Raw genomic sequence first — 19,881 nt, 5'->3', positions numbered from 1 at the left:
TACACTGTGAGTCTGACACTAACGCGCAAGATCAGCAGTACGAAGACTATGCAGACGAAACTGAGGATGAGGAAGATGAAGAATCTGCACCAAATATTGCTGACTCGCGTACATCTGTAACAAAGTTACGCAGTATTTCCAGTAAAATAAAAAGAAGTGAGATAGTGAAGAAGAAGTTTCAGTCTGCTTGTGAAGCAGCTGGCATGCCATCAAATCTAAATGCCATTCTTGACTGTCCAACGAGATGGAATTCCACACATGATATGATTGGATTTGGTTTAAAAGTGAGAGCGGGCATTGACATATTGTGCAGTTCTGTCACCGAATTAAATGATTTTCAAATCACAGCTAATGAATGGCAGGTACTCGAAAAATTACATAAATTTCTAATAAACTTTAAACTTTTAAGTACAAAACTTGGTGGAGACAAATATGTTACATTACCGCTAGTCATTGTATCATTCAATCTCTTGCTAGATAAAATTGAATCCATGGTAAAACAGTTAGATGAGAAACCTAATCGATTTGAAGTGGATGAAAGGCTCATTCTAGCTTTCCAAGCAGCTCGAGACAAAATGCTTAAACATTACAAGAAGAGCAACTGGATTTATTGTACTTCTTTAATTTTAGACCCAAGGCATAAGGCTCAGACTTTTGACCTGACAATGTGGGGGAAGCAACTTAAAACAGAAAGTCTGCGCAAGTTCAATGAACTTTATGAAGAATATAAAAGTCTACACTCACTGAACAAATCTCTGGAATTACCAGCAAAAGAAAATAAAGTATGTGATGAAGATGAAGACGTAATAGACTTTGATAAACTCTATGAATGTGCCTCGACGTCATCTGGATCTTGTCTTCAAGGCTTAGTGATAGACGAGTTGGAGGAGTACCTGAGAAAACCAAGAACTGCCAGCTCGGAAGACATTTTAGATTGGTGGAGGACGCATGAGACAGAGTATCCGATTTTATCGAAAATGGCCCGTGATTTTCTCTCAATACCTGCAACTTCAGTACCTGCTGAGAGGTTATTTTCTAAAGCATCATTAGTAATTAGAAAACATAGAAATAGGTTAAGTGATGAGTCAGCCAGATGGTTACTTTGTATTAATTCTTGGTCAAAAAAATTGATATAAAGTATCATAACCTAATGATAAAGCTGTTGATTTGTGTTGTATTTTATTTTTTATTCAAATAAATGATAAATCGTAAAACTCTTTTATTAAATTTCTTATAAGTTGAGGGTTCAATCTCTTTCTAGACAGATAAGTATTGTTCTTTAAAATACAGTCAAGTTATTGTAATTAATTTGTTTTTTTACATGTTTTAGCAAATGTAAGCTTATAAATCATAAATGTTTATTAAGAAACAGTTACTTCCATGGAAAACGACATATAGGTCAGTTGATTTTTCGAATTTCTTATCAAATCTTCAGTTATTTATTAATCTGCTTGATCTTTACTATGGCTATGTTAATTCAAGCTCACAATGTTCCAATTCTAATACGTTTTTCTAAGATTTAAAGTAAACTTTAATAAATAGTAATAGACTAATAGGTAATTGCAAGACTTGCAAGACTCTTGCTGCAAGACCAAGACCAAGACCAAGACTGCGAGCGCAAGACCAAGACCAAGACCAAGACCAGGTGTATTGGCGCAAGACCAAGACCAAGACTGGCTAAGTCTCGTCTTGTTCTTGCATTTGGGCAACACTAACCACATGTCACACACTACCATTCCATTGAAGTAAAAATTATCGAAATCGGTCTACCCAGTCACAAGTTCTGAGGTAACATACATAAGAAAAAAGAAAAAAAGAAAACTAATTGTGAACCTTCTCCTTTTTTGGATGGCGGTTGAAAAATAATAGGTATGTAAAGATGATATTAAATGACTTCGCTCAAGTGTACCAAGTATCAATAACCTGTCAAGTACATAAAAGACTTAGGTAATGCTTGCTCACTCTGATAAAATATATTGAGAGAATGATCATTTTGTAATAAGTGAAACAAGTGCTCAGGTTTACCCGGACAATGGACTTATTATGTAATACTGTAATTTTACGCATTATTTCCGACATCGAAACAGTGAAGCCCGCATAATACGAGTAGATGACGCTTCAATTTTTTCAAACGCGAGAATTCATTAAGAATTTTGAAAAAAATATATATTCCCGCCCATTTTGTTTTTCATATGGTATGAACTTTGTAAGAAGTATAAGAAAATTTACAAAAAGTGTGTATTAGTCGATAAACAACTAGAGTTACTAGGAGTTTACTAATTATGAACGAATAACGCAGTATTAAAAAATAAAAAAAACGAGGGTGCTTTAGACCACACGACTGAAGTAAAACTTTTGCACAACGCGCCTGCACTGTTTCTTAGATACACGAAACGCAACTGTTTATGAGAGAAAGAAAATGTGCGCTCGCACCTCCCTCTCTTGCTTCGTTTGCCTCGCCCGATCACACGTTTCGTAACGCTCTCGTTACGCGTTCACCAGCTTACTACCCAAGTCAGGCGTGCGTAAAGAAGCTTTACTTCAAAAATATTCGTCTCTTTCTCGCAAGAGATCTTGTACGCAAAGTCAGGTCTCAGTGTCACTCCATATTTTTTCCTACTTATATCGTTTTGTAAGAAGTAATCTCCAAAAGCAATGAACAACTAAGGAACAGAGGTATTAATTTTTATATGTATTATATTTGACATAATTAAAACAATGGTTCGTATAATTGTAAATATTAACTCTGGCAGTCTTGCAATGAGTGCAATACAATCAGAACCGGTTGGCCTCGCGGTGCGCTTGCACTCCAAACGCACTGGAACAGACTCATTCCTTTGTCGTGACGGTCGTTGAATTGAAACTTTAATGAATTATTAATTCTAAAATCTATTGTGTGTAGTGCTTACATTAATTAGGTAATAATTAATAATAACGAATTGGAAGATACATTTGAAATAAAATGAAAATAAGTATTTTAAAGTTTTATTCATTACTAGCTGTTCGAACAGACTTCGTTCTCTTAAAAGTTAATTGTAATTTTTATTTTATTTTTTTTAGTACAAAAACCTTCCGTGTGCCTTAAGGAACATACAAAATAATTGTGTTTACTCGCAAACGAAAAAAAAAACCGACTTCAATTACATCGACGAGTAATACAACGTAGATCGACGAAAAAATAGTCAAGTAACTACGCGTTATCAAAGATTACTCAAAAAGTGGTTATCAGATCTCAATAAAATTTATATGTGACCACATGACAAACATCAGCTATCGATTAAATTAAAAATTATTAAAATCGGTACACCCAGTAAAAAGTTATTGCGGATTTTCAAGAAGTTCCCTCGATTTCTCTGGGATCCCATCATCAGATCCTGGTTTCCTTATCATGGTATCAAACTAGAGATATCCCCTTTCTAACAAAAAAATAATTATCAAACCGGTACATCCAGTAGAAAGTTATGCGGTATAATAGAACGTAGGTCGACGAAAAAAGCGTCAAGTAAAAACGCATTATTAGATATAACTCGAAAAGCAGTTGTTAAATCTCAAATAAATTTAAATGGGACCAAATGACACACACCGCCTTTCGATTAAAAGAAAATTTGTCGAAATCGCTCTACCCAGTCAAAAGTTCTGAAGTAACATACATTAAAAAAAAAAAAACAGTCGAATTGAGAACCTCCTCCTTTTTTGGAAGTCGGTTAAAAAATAGTGGAATTGGTCGAGCCATTCTCTCGCTTAGCAACATTCATTTATATATATACACACTTAAAACAAATTAATGTCACAAAACTAACTACAATCTCAACAAGAACTCATTGAAACATAAAAACATAAAAAAAAACAAAGTCAAGGTAGCAAACAACAATATCTTAAAGCCTTTTTGAAAAAAGCCTATTCAAATAGGCTTTAAGAGCACCTTCGTATCGTCTTTTTACAAATGAAAATAGTTTATTTTAAAAGAGATGCTATACCGGTTCAGAATGCGGATGAGAAGAACAGGCAAGAAACTCCGCAGTTACTCAGCAAATACAGCGACACACACCTTTATTATTTATGTAGTGCTTCAGCCTGTAACATTCCACTGCAGGGCATAGGCCTCTTTCCCCACGTAGAAGAAGGATCAGCTTAATCCACCACGCTGCTCCAATGCGGGTTGGCGGATATCCTGCTGGATATATATCTCTAATCCTCTACTGAATAATAAAGTTTTAACAATTAATTTCTTTTTAGTAAAAAAATTAAATTTATTCTCAGAAAATTTGCAACATCGTTTGTGGCACTAAATCCTATTCCCTTATTATATTTAATATGTATGTTTACGAGACAGATCCTAGACGAAAATTGTGAGACTGGTAGTTTTTTATACACTAGCAAACAATCTTCTTTTAGATTCCGATACTTTCTCTTTAGACATTGTCTGCTTTGCCTTGCCTCATAAAATTAGATGTAAAATTTTGATAAAAATGTAGAAAATCGTGCAAATTTTTTAGTCGTCTAATAAATACTAAAATAACTGTTTATTGTTTTCTCCGCCGTTATTTTAGTTTAGTAATTTTTTATATTGGTGCTAATAAAAGTTTGTTACGGAGGCTTATTCTTTTAACTCTGTTAACCTTGGTAACTTGTATAAGGTTAAATATGTCAAAAACGACAATGACCTTACGTAGTAACTTTTCAAAGTACGTCTAAATGTATAAGAACCTTCTGCATAGTATTTGAAAACTTGTAAAAAGAAGTAGACGAGTCGAGCAGTTATGAGCGTTAAGCAAAATATTCTGCTCAATACCTGGAGCAGCGCGACTGGGTAAGTACCTCGACCTTTTAGATGATCGCAGCTAAACAATACTGCTTTCAAGGACTGTTGTGTTCTTGTAATGAGTAAGGTGAACAAAGCTCCTGGGGAGGATTGAGGGTAAGGTCGGCCACGCGTTTGGAATTCTTATATAATATCTATACTAATATTATAAAGCTAGTTAGTTTCAGTGCTAGATAGCCCATTTATCTGAAGGAAGGCTATAGACTATTTTTTTCAAATTAACGCGTGTGAAATCGCGGGGCACAGCTAGTATTGCATATAGTGTTGCAAACGTCTATATGCTACGGTAATCGCTTACCAGGTGAGCCGTACGCTTGTTTGCCGACGTAGTTCTATAAAAAAAAAACATTTAACGATTCATTTTTATATATACATATGTATTCACAAAATATTTATCTCACAGTGACAATAGAATAAAATAAACATTAGTCACTATAGTTTTAAAAACGTTACATTTAATCATTTAGAGCACGATGTCTAAAGTTCACTGTTGAAGGCTACAGATATATGGGACAGAGATAATAGAGCGCTGATTGTGTTACGCTGGCATCTGGAGCATGAATGACATATAATATTTAAAAAAAAAATTAAAAAAAAATGACTGTCTTAAAATAAAATAAACGTGTGAGACGTAATTAAAAACCTTTTTTTTAGTTTCACTATAATATGGGTAAAGTTTTGGGTAGAATAAAGATTTTTTTTTAATACAGATAATAAATAATTATTAATCATTAACATACACACTCGGTCGTCGATTCCCAAGCTAGACAACATCATGTATCTATCATCATGTGTTGTAGGTAACTACTGACTGATACAGGTAAATGTTTTATATATATACGCTTCAGCCTGTAATATCCCACTACTGGGCATAGGCCTCTTTCCCCATGTAGGAGAAGGATCAGAGCTTAATCCACCACGCTGCTCCAATGCGGGTTGGCGGATATATTCCCTACTATGAGTTACGATCGCTATCAGGTGTACATGATAACAACCGGGACCGATTGCTTAACGTGCTCTCCGAGGCACGGTGGGGAGACCCACAAGGACTGCACAAACACCCAGACCACGACAAACACCTTTATGGCCAATACAAACGTTTGTCATGCGCGGGGATCGAACCCGCAACCGCCAGTGCGACCGTCACAATCCATGGCTGTGACCGGTCAACCGGTCTTGACAATAAAATAAACAAAGAGGTTCTAACTAGAAAAAAACAGTAACGTAATATAAAATGAGTGTAGTGTTTTCTTTATATATATATATATATAAATAAATACATATATTACACCCAGACTCGGAACGCGTACTGAACTACAAGCCCTGGAACAGAAAGCAAGGTAACTGCAAATTGCGTTTACAGGCTAGTCAGTCAGTATTGTCTTGATGTAGTTGTGTAACGTACTAGTGACGTAACAATGCGTCTTCTGTAATATATACTTATATCTATCTTATTGTATTGATCATCGTACTCGTAGGCGAGATATGACGCACTTTCTGACGTCTAAGGTCAAAGCTTGAAACGTTTTTAGTGTAATCATCAACAAATTAATTAATGATATAAAAAGGAATGAGATACTCTAATATTTAATACTGATATGTAATGTGTAATATAATATTGTTCTGTTGTTTTATAATTGTGTTTGCTGGCAAACGAAAAAAAAAAACCGTCGACAAGTAATAGTTACAACACAAGTAGACGAAAAATATAGTCAAATAAATACGCGTTATCAAAGATTACTTAATAAGTAATCATCAGATCTCAATAAAATGTAAATGGGACCACATGACACGCACCAACTTTCGATTAAAAAAAGAATTATCGAAATTATAAATATATTATTCATATAAATAGTTCGGCACACAAGCGTACGGCTCACCTGATGGTAAGTGATTACCGTAGCTTATAGACGCCTGCAACACCAGAAGCATCGCAAGCGAGTTGCCGACCCTCCCTCAGGAGCTATGGTCACCTTATTCACCAACAGGAACACAATCCTGCTTGAAAACAGTATTATTTAGCTGTGGTTTTCTGTAGAGTCGAGGTACTACCCCAGTCGGGCTGCTCCATATATTTCCTGTTGTGCCTAATTTAATATATCGGTATCATCATCATCATCATCATCATCATCATTCCAGCCTATTGCAGTCCACTGCTGGACATAGGCCTCCACAAGTTCGCGCAAAAAATGCGTAAACTCATGTGTGTTGCCCATAGTCACCACGCTAGGCAGGCGGGTTGGTGACCGCAGTACTGGCTTAGTCGCACCGAAGACACTGCTGCCAGTCTTCGGCCTGTGTATTTCAAAGCCAGCAGTTGGATGGTTATCCCGCCACCGGTCGGCTTTTTAAGTTCCAAGGTGGTAGCGGAACTGTGTTATCCCTTAGTCGCCTCTTACGACACCCACGGGAAGAGAGGGGGTGGCTATATTCTTTAGTACCGTAGCCACACAGTATCGGTATCACATATTATATATTTCCGACTGAATTATAAAAAGATATTTTAAAACAAAACTTAAAAAACAAAACTATATTCATATCTATGTACACGGTACAGCTTATTTTTACGTAGGTACCTATTACGTAATCTGGTGTTTTTAAACATCCTTATCAAAACAAGATTTTAATTTTACTGTTTTTTTTTTGCGATATACGAATAAGATATTATCGGTTACTTGCGTTTTTTAATCACTCTTCAATAAAATATAACGGGGCTTAAAGTCTACTACTGTAAGTACAATTGATTAGTGGTTGAAAATGTAAGCCTTTATTATAAAGGTTAGTTTGTAACTTTCGTAACAATCGTGCAATAATATATTACATTAATCACTAATGTATAAAATTATATTTATAATAATAACGATAAATGCCATTAAAATGTTGAATCTCTTATCGAATGTAAAGATATAAATATATGAAGTCGTTTTATTTTCGTTAAGACTGAATTAAAAGAGATTGAATTGACTAAACGGGTCTGTTATCCGTTTATTAGGGGAACTAAATAGTGAGGGGAAGAAACTCGCAGACCGCAGTTCAGTCTTCAGGAGAATAGCAAGTGTTCTAAGTGTTGTGTTAAATAAATAATATTGAAATAACCGTGCTTGATCTATTATTTCTAATAATAATTAGGTTTATTTGAACCGTCTTGTTATCCATACTAGTTTATGAGATTATAAATTAATCCTTAATTTGGTCCATTTTGTTATCATACTAGTTTATGGGCCAATAAATTACTCGTAATCCTGCAGATAAGTTAGGAATACACTTTAACAGCAGGAATTGGTTTAGGCCAATACCTACCTATTTATTCTTAATTAATAATCTACAATTTTCAGATATATATTTGCGAATGGAAAAATCTCATAAAAATAGTGAATTTAGATGGTAAAATAGAATGACATATTAAAAACTTTTATCTGGTAGATACTATCGTCCATTAAATAGCGTTTTAATACATAACCGGTAAAATAGGCCCCAATTGTGTTATATTATCTACTTAGTAACTCAAAATGGTCATAAAGAGACTGTTTAGGTCCTTTTTACTTAATATCAGCTATCAAATCAAATAACAATAATTGTTCAATCATTGTTGTTAAATATCTCTACGGGAATCCGAACTGAAACAGTCCGGAGACCGACTTAGTGATGTCACTATTGACTGAAAGCGTCTTCGGTCTAAATTGCGAACAACTACGCATAGCACATCCTGACGTATGGCAGTCCCGACTTCTGTCGAGCCTATCATCATCCTGGTGAGCAACTCAGGCATGTGCTTTCGGGTAGCTAACACTGAGTACTTCAATTGACATAGACAAGCGGCCAAGCTTCTCCACGAAGAGCTTGCTCTTATGTACGGTCTCCTAGATCAGAAGAAAACCTCGTGAAAGCCACGGAGACAAAATCAATAACTGTGGACCGAAAGTGCATTCCAAATATATAATTTTCATGTCGTAATTGAAATATTTGCGTGAACTCATATGAGTTGCCCATAGTCACCACGCTGGGCAGACGGGTTGGCGACCGCAGGGCTGGCAGCGCAACACATATGAGTTCACGCCATTTTTGACGCGAACTTGTGGAGGCCTATGTCCAGCAGTGGACTGCGATGAGATGGTGATGAATCGAAATATTTGTGGTTATATTAACACGACTATAGGTGCGAGATTGTATTATTATAGCACTGATCAAAGATCGCGCCTTCTTGTTTTCAATGTCTAATTACAATTACTTGAAAGTTCTCATACGTAGAATTTAGAATTAAGGGTTTTTAACTCTATATCTACATATATATAAAAATTATTAACTAAATGCTGTTAACAGCAAAACTCGAGAACTGCTTGACCAATTCGGTTGAGCTTTCATTAAAAGTTCGTAGGTAATTTAAGAAATATGCGTGGAAAAATTTTGACTCTTCTTTCGTTTCATAGTTCGGATGACGAGGCAAAGTCTGTCTCGTTAACTAGTTATTAATAAATACTTAAAGATTATATACGAAAATAAAAAAATATCTACACAGGATTTTATATTCGTTAGTTAACATAAATACCTAATCGTAAAAAGCGGATCTATTTTAATTTTTGCTTAATGCAGACAGCATAATTTGAATGTATCTACAAAAACATTTATACTGTGTTTTAATGTATTTCATTTTTGTTTTAATTATAATTTCAAAAATACCAAGGTCGGCTAATGGAAATACTAGCAGTCTGAGTACTTGATGTAGGTATCTATACAAATAAATAAAATTATAGTGTCTGTTTGTAATATTACAATAACCGCTTTTTACTAAATTCATATGGATGTATACACGGTACATATACCAAAATAACATTATATACAATTTTTGTATGTCTGTCTGTTTGTTTGTTCCGGCTAATATCTGAAGTGGCTGGACTAATTTTGACGGGACTTTCACTGGAAAATAGCTGATGTAATAAGGAGTAACTTAGGCTACTTTTATTTTAGAAATTTATTTATTTTATAACTCTGCGAACTGAACAATAACTTTTTCGTTAAATTCCACGCGGACGAAGTCGAGGGCACAGCTAGTTTGAATATAATAAATGTGCTTAATATACACACACGGTGGTCTGTTTCTAAGCTAGGTAACAAAGATCCTTTATTTGTAACGAAAAATTATAAATATAAACCTCGATAAACATATATTTACAAATTCCATACAGCTGAAGTCAATTGTAGTGTACAATGGATTTAAATAAATAAATAATTATTTATATGTTTTACACATAAAATATTATTTTAAATAATCGTGTAATGTAAAACGAAGAAAAACCGACTTCAAGTATATCGATAAGTAATACAACGTTGATAGAAGAAAAAATAGTAAAGTAAATAAATAGGCGTTATCAAAGATTACTTAAAAAGTAATAATCAAATATCAATCACATTGAAATGGAACCACAAGACAAACATCAGCTTTCGATTAAAACAAGAATAATCATAATTGTGTTTGCTCGCAAACGAAAAAAATCGACTTCAATTACATCGGCAAGTAATACAACGTAAGTAGACGAAAAAAAATAACAGACGCACTAGTCGTCACTACGATTTTCGAGGGTTCTCCTCGATTTCTCTGGGATTCCATCATCAGATCCTGGTTTCCTTATCACGGTACCCTTGTGATATCTCCTTTCCAACAAAAGAAGAATTATTAAAATCGGTTCATAAACGACGAAGTTATCGCCGAACATACATAAATATATATATATATATATATATATATATATATATATATATATATATATATATATATATATATATACAGTCGAATTGAGTAACCTTCTTCTTTTTTGAAGCCGGTTAAAAATCTGTATACCCAGTGAAAGGTTATGGTGTAATAAATACAACGTACTCGTAAGTCGACGAAAAAAGAGTCAATTAAATTTAAATCAGACCAGATGACACACACCACTTTTCGATAAAAAATTTTTATCAAAATCAGTCTAGCCAGTCAAAAATTCTGAGATAACATACATAAAAAATACTGAGATATATTGAAAACCTCTACCTTTTTTGGAAATCGGTTAAAAAAGAACAATAATACTGGTCAGGATTACAGATCAATTCCTTAGAATTTCTTATTCATTTTCTTATTTTTTATTAAATATTAGGTATCAAAAGATGTTGAGTTGTGCATTTAAATCAAGCATAATACTTGGTTCTTTATTTAAATTAACGTAGAAATAACTACTGGATAGACATATATTGAATTAAATAAAACTTAAAGAGTTCAGTTACCGTTTGAACATTTACTTCCTTCATATAAACCAATTACAAATATCTAGGTTCACAATCCGAGTGTCCGCGGCTTGTACCGTTCACAACAGTCTCAGTACGCGTGCACTCAGAACGCACTCGCATCGACCCGACGACAGTGAGAACGAACTTAAAACACGGTCTAATTTACAAGTTTAATACATAAATGCAAAATATTTTTATTTTATTTTATTTGCAAGTAGAAGAGATTTGATATACGATATAAATGTATATTTTATTATATTTATTATTATTGTATTTGTAAGTAGTCGAAAAAAAATAAGATATCGAATACATGACTTGTTGAGGTCGTTACAGAATGACACACGTGATTTGAATACGTCACGTGAAAGGTGAAATGGAGACAATAAAAATACAAGAGAGGATACAAAGGAAATTGATCGGTGCGGTCGAGATTACATACTCGTAATATTTTTATTTATAAATCTACGAATATTTAAACTTAGCGTTTGTTTACCAGTTTGCAAGAAAAGTCAACGTATGTCTGTACATATTTCGTGAAATCAAAAGCAATATCTATACGAATAAAATTGGAATGTCTGTTTATAATATTGAAATAACCGCTTTTTACTAAATGCATATGGTACATCCGTATTCCGTATTTCATCCGTATATGGTTTTGTATTTATTTATTCTGTTTAAGTTGTTTTATCAAATATTTCAGAAATTTGTAATTTTTTAGCGGTTTCGTTAATTTTAATTTATGTAGATTATTAGTATATTAATGTAGAATTGTCTAGAATAAAATTTTTATCAATAGAATCTTAATTATAATATCATCTCCCTGCTCTTATCCTAACTTCTCCTGTAATGCGATCTGAAAACACACAATACAGAAGCACAAACACAGACTAATGCTGCATGCAACAATGCAAGCAACACAGTTGCTGTTTAATGTGTTTAATTGTTACGTAATATATATTATCTATACAAATAAAATAGAGTTTCTGTTTGTAATATTAAAATTACAGCTAATTACTAAATCCATATATGTGTATACACGGTACATATACCAAAATAACATTTGTGTCTGTGTCTGTCTGTCTGTTTGTTCCGGCTAATCTCGAAAACGGCTGGACCGATTTTGACGGGACTTTCACTGGCAGATAGCTGATGTAAAAAGGAGTGACATAGGCTAATAAAAAAAATATTTATTTTATAACTCTGCAAACTAAACAGAAACTTTTTTATTAAATTCCACGCGGACGAAGTCGTGGGCACAGCTAGTAAAATAATAAAATTAAATATATGTTGCTGTTACGTGTAGTTTCCAAAATAATGTTAAAGAATAAAAGAGTTAAACGTGTAATTTATAATAACCCTATTTAATTTAACTAGATTACTACAAAAAAGTTATGAAATTAAGTCATTTGTTTTTGCCTCTTTTCGTTTCTTTGTTTTCTATTCACAATTAAAAAAGCTTTATGGTAGAAATAAGATAATATGTCCTCACTCGAAATTTATTAAGTATACTCATATTGGCATCCTACATAGGTCTAGAAGCTACTGCCTGTTTTTTTTTAGTAGTTAGTAACAGGATGATCTCAATTTCACGCGTGGCATCTTAATTTTAATCTTAAATATGATACTATCAATCTTATGTCTTTACCTAAGCTATGGGTTTATGCTGTAAAATAGTAATATGTAATAAATATATTTACTCTGACGAGTTTAAACCGCCTAATTTCAATTTTATTTATTAACGTTGCACTGCGTATACATTTTATTTATTTGTAATGTTTATTCAATCAACCATACTTAAATATATTTATTCAATTCTCTCTAAAATTAATAACGTAAAATTTATAAAATAATATTACAAGCCAATGTTTTTCCGCTCACCGCTTTTAACTAATACTCCACTGTCGATGACTCAGATCATTGTAAAGTAGGGACTTACACATCCGTATGAATGGTACAATCTCTTTGTCTCACTACACCAGCAATATATTTTACAATAACATAATTAATGTTAATCATATCTTTGTTATAGAAACTTGATATTAATAATGTAATTAAAAAATATATAAATAAATAAAAAATAAACAGTTGTAATGATTAGCCAATAAAATTGTTATTCTTTTTACCCGACTGATTGTGTCGTTTTATGTTAAAATTATACTTTAATTAAGTAGGGTACACGTTAATCCGTCGGTCCCGGTTGTTATCATGTACATCTGATAGCGATCGTTACTTACAGTAGGGAATATACTCGCCTACCCGCATTGGAGCAGCGTGGTGGATTAAGCTCTGATCCTTCTCCTACATGGGGAAAGAGGCCTATGCCCAGTAGTGGGATATTACAGACTGAAGCAGGAAGGTAGGGCACAGCAAGAAATATCCTGCTCAAAGTTTAGAGTAGCCCCACTGGGGAAATACCCCCAACTTACAGATATCACAGCTAAATAATACTGCTTTCAAACAGAACTTAGAACTCCTGGGGAGGAATGCGGGTAAGGTCGGACGCTTCACACGTCAACACGCTTGCGATGCTTCTAGTGTTGCAGGCGTCTATATATTTTTGTCAGACAAAGGATATTTCAGAGATCACACCGTATTTTTTTTCAATTTTTTGTGCTCCTGTGGTGAGTAAGGTGTCAGCTCTTGGGGATAGGGTCGGCAACGCGCTTGCGATGCTTCTGGTGGTGCAGTCGTTTATAAGCTACGGTAATCGCTTAGCTTACCATCAAGTGAACTGTACATTTCTTAACCGACCTAGTTATATAAAAAACTACACACATAAAGTTTAATTTAAACATTTATAAAGTTAAACTAACTATGATAAAGATATGCTTTTAAAACAAATTGATCTATCTTTGGAAGAATCCAAATAGTACAATTAAATCCCCAAGTGTTCTCTATTGACATTTGCATAAATTTTCATTGCGTGTGTTAGAAGTGGTGTATAGATATATATAAAAATAATTAAAGCACAATTAATTACAAACAAGATATATTTATTACATTAAACATGTTATTTAAATTTACAATAATTATTATTCATTAACTTATTTCACATATTACGACAAAATAATGAAATCTTTTATTTATTTTCAATCAAATATAAATTTTTAACAATATAATAACAAAATACTTATCTGAAGTAAAAAGTGGGTACTCAGAGTCAGGTAGAACCGACAGGGGGCAGAGTGGGGTTGTTTAATATTCAGTTTAAAAGGACGAAAATACCAATGCGGAGACACTTACCTACGAGACTTGAAGAGAGGACGTCACCAAAGTGTACCTTGAACAGTGTGTCAGTCAAAGTGTACCTTTGAATTTGATTACTACCAAGATCGTGGTTTGCAAATGATTATTGAATCGGGCAATGTACTTACGAAACCTACCATTTGAAAGTGCTTACCAGATCAGTCCGATTTTACGATGTTTCGGCACTGTTACTACTTACCAGCCAGAACCAGTAACCACGGAACTGAACTTAGTAAATGTTGCCTTTATCCCGTTTGTGAAAAGTAAAAATAAAAAAATACATTTTGAATAAGTATATCTTAAGAATAGAGGTGATTTAAAATTCCATGAAACGAAAATGTGTCACAAAACAAACCAACGTACAGGATTAAGTCGACAAGAGAATGAGACAATGTATTTATTACACAGTATTTTTTTATTGATTTATTTATAAATATTTTTTTACCGCGAAAAAAAGCTCTCTTAGGCTATTTTTCAGAAGTTTCACTTCTGTCGTATGTAAATTTCGCACACACTTTTTTTTGTTAAAATAAAGACGCCGTTATCAATAGCTATCTGATTCTGGTGTAGTTTTAAGAGTTATCGGCTGAGATAGAAAAGTCAGTTCATTAAATATTAGGCCATAGATCGTAAACGGTTACAGAAAACAAAAGTTGCAAAATTTTAGTCTCTATAACTGTATTGGCCTCAAGAACTTTTGCCCTAAAGTGTATAATTTCCGTGATATCCGACAAAAACGTTTATTCAAGATGGCGATTGAAGCTCCACCTGAATTTGTTAGCATTTTGTCATTTTATACTAAATAAGTGATCCTCAGTGGCGTAGCTATCATAGGGCCAGGTGGTGCAGTGCACCAGGGCCCCGGAGCTCAGGGGGCCCTCTAACCTCAGCTTTGAAAAAAAAAAAAATTCCCTTTTTCTTCTATTAAACACATGGATATTCTAATAGAGACGGGGTATGGATTTAGCCTACTAGGGATAAGTTCAACTCACTGCTTCCTATTCTTATTCCTATCAATAATTTTAAAGGCCAATACAAGTTCAAACAACGCGGAAAGAGGGGAGGAGGGCCCGATTCTTTCCCTATGCACCAGGGCCCTTGTCCCCCTAGCTACGCCACTGGTGATCCTAAACCTTACATAATTATATAAAAAAATTCGGATGCTTAGTGCAAGGTTATATTCTATTTTTACTGGCCTAAAGTTCTTTTTTCAGAAATGAAGTAAGGTCTCGTTGGGAGGAAGGACGAAAAAGGAAACGAGTACAGTTAGTATACCATTTAAAAATTAATAATTAATTAATTTCAAAGTAGGAAGTTTAAATTGTATTGACCTTAAAAAAGTTCAGACACTAAAACCCGATAGCGAAAACGAAATAATGAGGTCACAAGTTCACGACCAATATAGTTTATTTCAGATTTTTGTTTTTAAATAAAAAAAGAACTCAAATATTTAATGTATATCTTTAGCTTTTCTAATCTTGCATTTCTCAAAATTTGCACGCATAAAACATTCTAAGGTTTACCTAATAGTAGATAGTCATAATAATATATAATGATTCATTTCATTGACATGTATAACATTCAACAATTCAGCCTGTAACATCCCACAGCTGGGCGTAGGCCTCTTTTTCCATGTATGAGGTGCATTGGAGTTTAATCCACCACATTTGCTTTTTTCTATCATATTATGATATTACCTACACATGATACATTATATTTTAAGGAGATAAAAATGACAAATTTTACCTTACGAAAAGTGTGTGCTTTTTTTAAATAACTTTTTAAAAATGATTTCCGCCTATTGTGGTGGTTAAAAAGCCATCTGTTGTCAGTTATTATTATTTTTGTCAGTAGTAAACTTATTATAATTAAATTAATATACGGTATACTAGAATACTTGAAGCTGTACCATGATTTTTTGTGGTCTAGATTTCTAATTGTTTAGTCGTAAATAGAAATTAATTTATTAAAATTATATTATTAAAATTATATTATTAGACTAGATATAATAATTGGTATCGATATCAACAGAAACAAGTAAAAAATTAATGTACGTGAATTTTTTATTTCTCAAATTATTCTTTATTCTAAATTATTCGCCAGTAATTGTTTAGTATTTACAGTAATTGTTAAATGTTTTTTTCTTTGTTTGTAATTTAAATCTAACATTCTTTATAAACTTCATTTAAATAAACTTTTCATATTCGACAACATCTATAAATGCACCGTCTAGTTTGTCGTTTTGGCAATATGACGATTGGTAGAATTGTTTCAGTGTTCACATATAAAATATATCTACCACAATAGCTGCATGAATTTTTATGTTACTATAAGAATTATAAAATTTGTAATATCTTATCAGATTCAAATTCTAACTAGAAAAAAAACTAATTTATTCCTATAATAGGTATAAAATTATTTATTGTGTAGGTAAAATATAAATCATAAATAAACTTGATATTTTCATAATTTCATTGTTAAGTAATGTTAAGTAAATTATTATTAATATTAGGATTTATCACAATTTTTTGATTATTTGAATTTAAAATATCGTAAATTAGAATATTTTAAGTAATGTTCTCAATTTATTAGTTACGCATTTATAAATTACTTTGAGTACTGTAAAAATTCGTATACATCTTAACATAAAAAATGATATCAGCTTTAAGCTGTGTAGTTTTCATATAATATTTTTTGCTCCTAATAATTTTATCACCCATTATTCTGATAAGTCGAAACTGAAGTCGTGGTAAAACTGAGGTTTTTATGTTGCAACATTTTAAAAAGAAAGTGAAGTGAAAGAAATGAATTTACGAGAATAGGTCGCAAGTTGCATAGATTTTTGGTTGATTTCCTTTTCACTTTACTTTAGTATTTTCTATAATATCTAATAAACTAACGTTTATTTGTGTTTCTGCTTACGTTTTGATTCAACGGACTTGGTACTGTACCACCTAAAACGGGATAAGTACAAGAGTGAACAGCATCTTATTGATTTTCTTTCCTTGCATATGCTTTCAACCAACGCGAGCTGAAGTTCATATTACGTGTGAGAAATCTATGAACTAATTCAGATTTCTCACTTTCAAACCTCTTGGGGGTCTTTTCCGGTGAAATTTCTGTCATTCCGGTGTAAATAAATTAGTGAAAATGATGGCAAATACACTTGATGCCGTAAATGCAAATCAGCCTACGCAAAATGGTAGTAAAGTTCAACCATGCAATAATGAATCCAAGACTAACCTTATAGTTAATTATTTGCCACAAACAATGACTCAAGAGGAGATAAGATCACTCTTTTCGAGTGTAGGTGAAGTCGAGAGTTGTAAGTTAATAAGAGACAAGGTGACCGTGTTTCCCGATCATATTCTGAATGGCCAGAGTTTGGGATATGCCTTCGTCAATTACCACAAGCCGGAAGACGCTGAGAAGGCGGTGAACACACTTAACGGCCTCCGACTGCAAAATAAAATCATTAAAGTGTCTTACGCCCGTCCGAGTTCCGATGCCATCAAAGGAGCCAATCTATACGTGTCCGGTTTGCCAAAACACATGACACAGCAAGACTTGGAGAAGCTGTTTAGTCCGTACGGTACAATAATCAGTTCCAGGATTCTCCACGAAAATGTTAATGTTGGACATTTACTACAAGCGGGAATTGATGAACAGAGCCTTCAGGGACCATCGAGAGGTGTAGCATTTATTCGATACGACCAGAGAATTGAAGCCGAAACCGCTATACGTGAGCTGAACGGTACTATACCGCCAGGAGGTACAGGGCCTATGACGGTCAAATGTGCAAATAACCCAAGCAACCAGAACAAGGCACTGGCTCCATTAGCTACATACTTGGCTCCGCCCACAGTCCGTCGATTCTTGGGGCCAGCTGGTAAGGCACTTCTTGCTATTAATAAAGGTCTCCAACGGTACTCTCCATTAGCTGATCCTCTTGTACAAGGTAATGCTCTCGGAGGTTCAGGCTGGTGTATCTTCGTGTACAACATTGGAGCCGAAACAGAAGAGAGCATCCTTTGGCAGCTATTCGGCCCCTTCGGTGCCGTCCAGAGTGTTAAAATAATCAGAGATCCCACTACTAATAAGTGTAAGGGGTATGGTTTTGTTACTATGACAAACTATGACGAAGCCGTCGTTGCCATTCAATCGTTGAATGGGTACTCCCTAAACGGACAAGTTTTGCAGGTCAGCTTCAAAACTAATAAGAGTAAATCCTAAACTATTTAAATCTAGTCAATAAATTGTAGGTAATGCAAAATGTTGATCTTAAACTCTGTCATGGTTTGTCATCAGTTTGATTAATCTTAGCATTGACAGGTAATAGTGATGCAAATCATGACATGACACCAAAACTAAACCAGTGTTCATTGTAAAAGTACAAACGAACTTGTCACACATAAGTAACATCACAGTAATTGCTAAGGAAAGTATTATTTAAATGACAATTCACATTTTTATTTATGAAATGGCTTTAAGCTGGTGTAAAGCTAAGCTAAATTTCACTTATAGACTTGTTTTCTTATCCTGCTATTTTTTTTAACATGTTTCCAGTGAATTGAATCGAAATATCTTGTAATACATGGTTGCTTTAAAATTTATTCAGTTATAAATTTGCAAAATTTATTTCAGAGTTAAAATATGGTCACGTAATATATAGCACTAACTACGAGTTTGATGATTATTGCTCATCGACACTAGTGAATGTAAGAGTAACAATTTAAGAAAATATTAGTATTTGTAATGACAACTGATATTATAATGAACATGGGATTAACAGTCCATATTTTACCTTCCGGTAAATCCGAATATTTGACATAATATAGTGACGATAGATCTGACATAAAATTAAAAAATGAAAATTATTTATTTTTACAAAAATTCTCCAGTGCAATATTAAAATTTACTATAAGTAAAAAAAAAAATTAAAAAATATATACTAATGATAACAGTGCAATTATAAACATCTATTTATACATGGAAATAGTAATTCTGCAATAATTTATATTGTATATTTAAAGAAGTATTCACCGAATGTGTTGTAAGTCTACCAAAGATGTCAAAAATGTGACTGATTTAATCATTAGATTACATATTCATGAATACATTACACTATATATTAATACTTCCATAGAAGCTTCTTTTGTAATTAAAAATTCAATGGGGCCTATCATCGTTCGAGACTATAATAGTCCAGAGCTTGATTCATGCACAAAAACTTATGTAAGATTTACTAAAAAAATCATCTATACATAGAGACGTGTAATTTAAATTTTTACAATTTTTTTTTTTGTTTGCCTTTAAAATACTTCTATGGATTAGTTTTAATGAATCATATTATGATCAGCCAAATATCACTAATCAAAATTATGATGTTTGAGGACCATGACGAAAAAATTTTAATCGATCAACATTTTATGAAACGAAATTTTGTAATCTTGAACGCATTCTATTTGCGGGCACATTTGTATGTTTATATTAGGGGTCAAGATGTTTAAAATAATTTTTTTCTGGAGGTGACCATCTCGAATATTTTGCTT

General features: G+C 33.2%; 1 protein-coding gene across 1 annotated transcript; it reads left to right on the top strand.

Annotated features, from left to right (window-relative positions):
• Positions 1–17,479: 17,479 nt before the first annotated feature.
• Positions 17,480–19,253, top strand: LOC123655679 (ELAV-like protein 1). Its single transcript, XM_045591434.1, has one exon. The coding sequence runs from the start codon at positions 17,480–17,482 to the stop codon at positions 18,560–18,562; it is 1,083 nt and encodes a 360-aa protein (XP_045447390.1). The 3' UTR covers positions 18,563–19,253.
• The last annotated feature ends 628 nt before the right edge of the window (positions 19,254–19,881 follow it).

This window comes from Melitaea cinxia, chromosome 8 (genome assembly GCF_905220565.1).
Source record: "Melitaea cinxia chromosome 8, ilMelCinx1.1, whole genome shotgun sequence".
NCBI classification, from domain to species: domain Eukaryota; kingdom Metazoa; phylum Arthropoda; class Insecta; order Lepidoptera; family Nymphalidae; genus Melitaea; species Melitaea cinxia.
The sequence above is the reverse complement of the archived record's forward strand: the minus strand, read 5'-3'. Positions and strand labels throughout refer to the sequence as shown.